Consider the following 8,688-nt stretch of genomic DNA (forward strand, 5'->3'; position numbering starts at 1 on the left):
CAATGAGGTCTCCTGCTGTCTCCTCCAGGCTGAACAATCCAAGCGACTTCAACTGCTTCTCCTACGTCTTCCCCGCTAGACCCTTCTCCATCTTTATTGCCCTACTTTGGACACTGTCCAACAGTTTTATGTCTTTCTTCCTTACACTCTGGTGCCCAGAACTGCACACAGCACTTGAGGTGAGGCTGCACCAGCGCAGAGCAGACTGGGACAATCCCGTCCCTTGGCCAGCTAGCGATGCCGTGCTTGATGCACCCCAGGGTATGGTTGGCCCTCCTGGCCACCAAGGCACACTGCTGGCTCATGTTCAGCTTGCTGTCAACCAAAAACCCCAGATCACTTTCTGCAGGGCTGCTCTCCAGCCTCTCATCCCCCACTCTTTATAAATAGCCAGGGTTGCCCCTTCCCAGGTGCAGAATCTGGCACTTGCTCTTGTTAAACTTCATACTGTTGGTGACTGTCCAGCTCTCTTAATTTGTCCAGATCTCTCTCCAAGGCCTCACCACCCTTGACGGAGTCAACAGCTCCATCCAGTTTGGAATCATTTGTGAACTTGCTCAAAAATCCTTCAAGCCCTTCATCCAGATTGTTTATGAAAACACTGAAGAGGACCGGTCCTAAAATGGAGCCCTGGGGAACCCCGCTAGTGATAGATCACCAGCCTGATGTAACCCCATTTACAAGAGCCCTCTGGGTCTCACCTGTCAGCCAATTGTTCACCCATCTTACTGTGATTTTATCTAACTGCTTTCTGGTCATTTTGTCCAGACAAGTTCTGTGAGACAGTATCGAATGCTTTAGTGAAATCCAGAGAGACTACATCAGCTGGCTTCCTTGGGTCAGATAGCTGGACTTTTCAAATAGGATGGAGAGAGGCTTGGCATCTGCATCAGCCTGTTCTCTCAGGACCTTGGGATGCACACCATGAACCCCCCAGACTTGTACCTGTTCAGTCTGATCAGGTGGTATCAATCCTTCTTTTTGCTTACTATGGGAGTGACTTTGTTCCCCCTGGGAGACTTTATAAATCAATCAGTACCAGAGTTGTTCATTAATTGATAGGACTGCTCTTCCATTTATTTTAAATCAACTTTCTGAATTGGATTCATTAACAACCTGATTTCTCATACAGACAGGTTCAGTAATATTAACAGCTATGTGGCAATTTAGAGGCAGATGCATAACAAAGCAACGTCCTGGCACTTTATACAAAAAGAAGATGGAGGTGGGTTTTTGTTGTTGTTGTTTAAACAGTACCAGAAGTATTCCATCATAACATACTGCTTCCTGTAGTACAGAGTACTCTGCGACCAGAAGTCAGCTGCAGGAAAAACAGACATCTTCCCCACACTCCCAACCAAGCTATCATTTTCAGGTCAGATATGCTTCAATGTCCATTTTTAACACCATTTAGGACTGCATGCCTGTCTCTCGCACAGCGTTTAATTAACAAGAAAGGGAAAGCAGCTACAGTTCATTTCACGTCTGCAGAAGCCGCGTCTTCTTTGCGCCTCGTACGCCGTTCATACACTGTCCAGCTTCTTCAGGATGACAGGAGCTGAAAAGAGAACACAGAAGGAGCATCACCGAGCCTGCCGCCAAGCTGCAGCGCACCTCGCCTACCCAGATGGGCTGCGCCTCCGCCACCCAGCTCCCTCCCCCCGCCGCGCCGCCGCTGCTCTGCCCGCCGAGGCCCCTGCCCGCCCGGCCCCGCCGCAGCGCGCAGCCCGCCAGCAGCAAGGCCCGGCCCGGCCCGGCCCGGCCCGGCGCGGTGCCGCACACTCACTGATCCGCAGCAGCGCCACGTAGATGAGGAAGTTGCGCACGGAGGCGAGGACGTCGCGGCGCATCTTCCGCCGCAGCTCCTCCGGGTCCATCTTGGGCCCCAGCCCCTCGATGCGGAACATGCCGCCGGCCCCGCGCCGCTACGGCTGCCGAGCAGGGACAGGCGGCGGCGGGCAGCGGGGCGGGCTCCGAGCATGCGCACGGAGGGCGGCGGCGTTCCCGGCCCCCCGCGGCGGGGCCTCTTGGTGGCGGGGGGCTGTGGGGCTCGTTGCGTCCCTGCCGCCTGGGGAAGCTGCTCTGCCCTTAGGGGCTCCCACAGAACCCTGACTTTGGCAGAGGATGGCCGAGGAGGAGCCTTCCCAAAGCGCCCTGCTCCGAACTGGGACTTTTCCCAGCTTGCAGCCCCTAGTCCGAAGGAATGGGCAGCCCTTCCTCGTTACCACAGCTGAAAGGCTGTCCTCCCAAGAGTTTTAGGGCAAGGCCCTAAACGAAAGTACACCAGATCTCATCATCTGCGATCTCAAGCACTTCTGTGGGGGGAAAGGAACTTGGCGAGACGCCTGCATCCTCCTTGATGAAGATGCTTTGTGAGGTGGCCCTGCACACACTGTTCTGGGGTGTTTCTCCAGGGCTGCTCCAACATCCAGGAGATGGCTCCTCAGCCACCTGAAAGGACAGCACACCTTCCCTTTAGGCAAGGCAACGGTAGCTTTCTCTGGCCCCTTGAGCACCTGCTAAGAAGATACAGAGAAGTACCAGAAACCTTCACTGCTGCAGTCAGATCAGGATGTTTATCACTGATGCATACCAAAGAGGTTTCAGAGACCCAGGGGAAGACTTGCAGAAGCACAAAGGGGAGGCAAAGTAGATAATGGTGGAGCCTTGGTGCTACCTACTACGTTGACCCTTTCGCCCCATCAAAAGGATCAATATTGATCATACACCAATGGCAGTGTTTACCTTTGTGAAAGCAAAAAGAGTTTGTCTGTCTTCATCTGGCCAATAAATTTCAGCTCTGTGATCTCTCTGTATGGGCTCCGTACAGTCAGTCAGACTGTGCAAAGATGCATTTTCTGGGTTTCATTAAGCCAGCCTGAAAACAAATGAATGTCAGTGCTATTTCAAGTTGAAGGGGCGGTTCCCATCCACTCTACTGATGCCTCCCCAGCTTCTCAGGCTTGGTTTATGGCCACGCCACCCCTCCATGTATGTTTTGAGTCTGGGACTGATGCATATACAACGGGCTTACGTGGCAATGTTTTGGTAGTGGGAGAGGCTGCGGGGTTGGCATGGATGAGCAAAGCCCAGCAGCTGCCCCATGTCAGATCAGAGCCAGCTCCAGCCAGCTCCAAAATAGACCTGCTGCTGGCCAGAGCCGAGCCAGTGAGTGATGCCGGTTGTGCCTCTGGGAGGTGTTTAAGAAGAGTTTAAAAAAAAAAAAAATGCTGCATTGTAGCAGCTGGAAGAGGGGACTGAGAAACTGAGAGAGAAGAAACCCTGCAGCCACCAAGATCAGTGTAGAAGGAAGGAAGGAGGTGCTCCAGACACCCTGCAGAGAATGAGCTGCAGCCTGTGGAGAGGAGACCACACAGGAGCTGGGGATCTGGGGGTAGTTGCTGCCCACGGAAGACCCATGTTGCAGCATTTTGCTCCTGAGGGATGGACCCCATGATACAGACCCATATTGGAGATGTTCCTGAAGAGCTCCCACTTCCTGTGGGAAGCCCACGTAGGATCAATTTGGGAAGGATGGCATCCCATGGGAGGGACCCCACATGGCGCATGGGCAGAGAGTGACCGCGAAGAAGTATGTGACTGGTGCTCCCTGCTCCTGATCCCTGGCAGTATGGTGAGCATGACAAAGAATATGTGAAATATCCATAATATTCTAGAAAACAGGTCTTATGTGGAGTGGCTAAGGGAGCTGGCATTGTTTAGCCTGGAGAAGGGGATGCCCAGGGGAGACCTTAGTGTACTTCACAGTTACCTTAAAGGAGGCTATGGCGAGGTGGGGATCGAGCTCTTCTCCCAAGCACCAAGTGGTGAGACAAGGGGAAATGGCCTCAAGTTGTGCCAGGGAAGGTCTAGGTTGGATATTAGGAATTCCTTCACTGAAAGGCTTATGCAGCATTGGAACAGGCTGCCCAGGGAAGCGGTTGAGTCACCATCCCTGGAGGTCTTCACGAAATGTGTAGATGTAGAACTTAGTAGCACACGTCAGCATGGGTTCTGGTTCAGGGAAGCGTAACAGCACCAGGAGCACTGTCTGCCAGCAGGCTACCAGCCCTAAGGGGGTCTTAAACTGGAGCTGCTGCTGGGTGGCAAAACCTGTGGTCCCTCAGTGGGCAGGGGCACCTCCGCTGTTGTCTTCTTCCTCTGAGCAGTGACTGAGTGACTCCTGTTCTTCTATGTAAATCCTGAGTCTAGGTTATGCTTGTATCTTGCACCGGTTGATAAGATTTTGACCCAATCTGCAGGGGTCCAGGTGACTGAAAAACCTGTGTAACTAGTAATTCTACTGTAGTTCTAGAAATTCTGTGCAGCTATCAGCTATGCTAGGTGCTGGAAATTGTAGATAATAAAATATGTTGATTGTTAATCTCTTTTTATATATATATTTATAATTATAACCACAAACCTGTGGCCAGTCCTCATTCTGCCAAAGGTCCCTGAAGAACCTGCCCGTCCTCTGTAGTGTTGGGTGAGAGAGCAGCGAAATATTCTGGACTGACCACAACCTCCATTCCCCATTCCTCTGCACTGCTTGGGCAGAGAGGTAAAAGAGAGTGGGTGATGGGAAGGTGGGTTTAGGTTGCTTTTAGTTCTCACTGCTCTAGTCTGTTAGTAATCGGCAATAAATTAAATGAGTCTTCCCCAAGCTGAGTCCGTTCTGCACATGACAGTAATGAGTGAGCAATCTCCCTGTCCTTATCTCAACCCACTTTTTTTTTTTTTTTATACATATATCATATTTTCTCCCTCTGTTCTTCTGAGAAGGGGGAGTGAGAGAGTGGCTGTGTGGTTATTAGCTACCCACCAGTGTTAAACTACAGCATGTATCTTCTGCAGACAATACTGCACAGGCACATGGGAAGACGCAGGTATCTAAGCCAGCCTGTGGCAGACCCTCCCAGACAGGATGGCACTGGCAGAATTGCCTCTGAGGCTTGGTCTGCCATGTCATTGTGCAAGCTGTTTTCTTTTGGGCCAGTCAATATTGGATAGCTTTCTTATTAATTGCATTTGTTTTCCATGGAAGATGACAATGGCTACTATGTAGGGATTCTGCGAGTTTCTGGCCAGTGCATCTACTCAAATGGTGCACATGTAAATCCAGACATTGTACATGGTGTGTCAGGGGCAGCTGTACAGCAACATCAGTGTCCAGTCAGTGTTCACAGCAGTCATACCATCCAGGGCTATCGTAACAGACACCCAGAGGGGGCACAGTGTTCCCTCTGTTTAGTCCCTCTCTTCATATCTGCAGCAGGTAAAACCATCCCCAGGTCACTGAAGAGACAAAGTCTGCAAGACAGGCATCTAACTATGCACAGTTAAAGCTCTGCTTCTGAGTTCACCAGACTGGAAATCTTGTCCTTTCAACTAATTCCAGCCAGAAGCTCTGCCATGGATTGCAGCTCATGTCTGCTTCTTAGGTCCAGGAGAGTCAGCAGAGCCAAGCAGGGTTCTTTTGGTGACTGTACAAGGGGGGAAGATGTTCTGGCACAGATAACTGCATTGAATGACAGAGACCAAAATGGAAATTACATTACTCTTTTGAATGCTCTGCTGTAGTAGTGCTGTCAACTCCTAATCTGAAGGGGAAGCAGAATGGTAAGGAGCTTAATCGGAGAAAGAGACTTAAAATACTATCTTGCAGTGACCTCTGTTAGGCATAAGGAAGGAGACTGCATAGATTCTCATGCAGGAGTACATTCAACATGGTACTCCTGGAGAAAGTGGAATCCTTAGGTGACATTAGGACCGTGGGAGAGATGTTATTTTCCTGCAGACCAAGTAACAACAAATAAAGCAGCATTCAGGCCCACTGTCCTGTGTTATGTAAACCAAGTGGATAATATGGGGAAAAAACACACCTGGACAGATACTCAGGTAATACTTCAGTATTACCACTACTGGGTACTAGTTACTGGGTACTGTTACTGGGTACTAGTAGTGGTAATGCTTCAATCTTCCCTTGTGTGCCTCTGCCACAGTGCTGCAACTGCCTCATCAGCAAAGACATGATCTTTGGCTGTTCCCTGTCAGGGGATGATGGATCCAGCAGCTCAAGAGTGGCAAGTTTGCTGCATCTCCAGGATTTGCCAGGAGCAAATCTGAATGTGTGTTACCAGAAGGTGCATGCACACACTTAGGTACATGGCTGGCCACACACACCAACACAGACAGACCCCCTCAGCACTCCTACAAACTCAGATGGCCCAAACAACCTTATTCTGCTTCTCTTTCTGTCTCTGAAATGCCAAAAAACACCTGCACATGAAAAGGACACTCCCTCCCCCAGGAAAGCAACTAGAAGTGGAGTTCTGCTGGGAGGCAGGACAGGCTGCCCCGATCAGGCAGACGGCATAGAAGACAAGCATCCTGACCAGCAAACCATTTATATGCTGCTGGCCCTTTTTATCCCATTCTCTCTCATTTTTCCCACATTTGTTCACCACAGGCTATCTCCATCCCTGCCCTTCCCCACGTTTATTCCTGCCCTGAGCATCGTGCAGTAAGCCCTCTGCAATCTTGAAATGCTCTTCTCCTGCACGCCATAGCATTTCCCACGCTCCTGGCAGGGTCTGTGGGGTGGTCAGGGTAGGGTGGGTGTCCACCCCCCACACGTGGCCAAGCTACCTTTTCCAGAAGGGACTGGGCAGGGGCTTCTGTCTTGGAGTGTATCAGTGGGGATCCTTTGACAGCCCTTGAGTCCGGGGGTCTTCTTGTTTGTGCAAAGGAGCTTTTTGGTGCCAAAGTAAGCACCTGCAAAGTACGTTTTCTTTTCTGAGAGACAATGCTTAGAGAAGTGTTATTTGACTAGTCAGGCTGGAATCTGCATTAGTCAACCCAGGTGAGGTCAGACAGTTTGAAATCACCCATCGGTTCTTGATTCAGGAATCCCAGGGATGTCCCCAACACCCCAGGTCTTCGGCCAGTCCCGTTTTCCTATTCTAGCCTGGGACTACAGCTCCAAGGGGGTACCCTGGCTCTGCTAGGACTCCAAGGGAAGGCTTTTCCTCCTGTTCTGCCCAGACATGATTGAAAATTATTTCTGATGTCTTCTGAAAGTTGAATGCACTTTATACTGAGGAGAACAAGAAAGGGAACATCACTTGTATCATTTGTGTGGGTGACTTTGAGAAGCAGTTGCTACTCTTAAGAATGACAGAGTATTATGATGTGTGTCTGCAGTCTGAGTGAGCCTGAACCTTCTGGAGAAATGTTTTCTGGTCACTTGGGAATGTTTTCTGGTCACTTTCATTAGCAGAAGCATCTCTCTTGTCACTCTCTCCCCTTTTTGCCTTTTACAACAGATATAAAATGTGTGGGTTCCTTTTTGAGCTTTCTGCCTTTGAAATACATTGTCAAAGGTGTAAGAAGGAAGTCACAAGTTTCAAGGCCAAATTGTGGGCCATCTAGTTTAACCCCCACACATCTGAACTGTTCTTGCATTCTTCAGAAGAACATCTCAGAATCAACCATTTGGACGCTTCCGCATGGTTTTGCAATGTTTCCCCAGACGGAAGGCTTTTATAGATCAGCTCTGACATGATGAATACACAGGCAAGGAAGAACACTGCTGAGAGATAAAGTGTCTCATACCTTTTTAGATAGATGTTTCCCAAACTTCTGAAACTTGGAAAACTCAGAGAGAGGAAAACTACATGTTCAGCTCTACAATGTACACAGGTAGATACCTAATGCATCTGATAGTTTGACATGGAGCTCTGATTCATCTTTTTAATGGATTCCACTTTTCATCCACATGAAAGACAACTATTGTTTAATTTTGTTTTTAATTCAGATTCTGCTTCCTGTGTAGATTGCTTTGGAAACACCATCTATCGGCACTGGTAGGTACAGATGTATGCTTGTCCATTGTCCATGAAAGGTACATGAATCTGCAGTTGATGCAAAAACTATTCCAGGGCACTATTTAATGCTATATTAGTTACAGATGGCAGGAGCAAATGTAATTTTGGCTAAGTTCAGCAATCACAAAATAGTACTGGTCATGAACAGTGACAGACAAATTCAGCTTTTACAACAGCAGAAGAGAAAAATAATGATAGTTTCAATCAGTGTTGATTTGGGAGACGAGCAGTTCCTGAGCCGGGAGCAAAAAAGAACAAAGGTAAAGGCAGAAGGACCCGCAGTGCGGAAATACTCTGGCTAATTAGGGAGTCTGAAAAAGCAAAACCAGAAAGGCACAAAACAGAAAAAATCAATACCTTTCAGTAGGCGACTCTTTTCTTGTCCAACCCTATGCTAAATAAAGGGCTGCAGAGAGTAGCAGAGGCGTTTAAATACAGAACAGGGCATTTTTACAGGGAAGGCTAGTGTCAGAGATGGAGAGGAAGAGCTGACACAGTGGATGTGGGTTCCTGTATACCCATTTGTGCAGTGCTGGGCAATCACCAAGCAGCCCTACACCCACTTTCTTTGTCCACATCAGGAGAAAGAGCACAGCACACCGTGTTATGTGATAGAAGCTGCTCTGCACACTCAGAGGAGCACAGAGAGGCAATGGTGGCGGAGGAACCCAAAGAGTATCTTGTGCCACTTACTCCCAGGAGCCATCAGCCTAACAAAGGTCTGTCTCCACAAGCTCAGAGGAGCAGAGGAGCACAAAGGCAGGTGGAAACTCAAATTAGGAACTCAGCAGAAGGGGTACCC

At 49.2% G+C, this 8,688-nt stretch overlaps 1 protein-coding gene across 1 annotated transcript; it reads right to left on the reverse strand.

The window, feature by feature from the left end:
- Positions 1-1,044: 1,044 nt before the first annotated feature.
- Positions 1,045-1,971, reverse strand: LOC113840257 (mitochondrial import receptor subunit TOM5 homolog). The gene is made up of 2 exons (XM_027446864.3): positions 1,787-1,971; positions 1,045-1,558 (listed from the first exon to the last, which is right to left on the reverse strand). Exons 1-2 carry the CDS (start codon positions 1,905-1,907, stop codon positions 1,524-1,526), a joined length of 156 nt encoding a protein of 51 aa, XP_027302665.1. The 5' UTR covers positions 1,908-1,971; the 3' UTR covers positions 1,045-1,523.
- Between the last annotated feature and the right edge of the window lie 6,717 nt (positions 1,972-8,688).

This window comes from Anas platyrhynchos, chromosome 33 (assembly GCF_047663525.1).
Source record: "Anas platyrhynchos isolate ZD024472 breed Pekin duck chromosome 33, IASCAAS_PekinDuck_T2T, whole genome shotgun sequence".
Lineage (NCBI taxonomy): Eukaryota > Metazoa > Chordata > Aves > Anseriformes > Anatidae > Anas > Anas platyrhynchos.

Excerpts from the sequence above, each read along its gene's own strand:
- LOC113840257 (XM_027446864.3), bottom strand. The coding sequence starts at position 1,907 with ATGTTCCGCATCGAGGGGCTGGGGCCCAAGATGGACCCGGAGGAGCTG. Across the intron at positions 1,559-1,786 it reads CGTGGCGCTGCTGCGGATCA|CTCCTGTCATCCTGAAGAAG; the intron begins GTGAGTGTGCGG and ends TTCTCTTTTCAG.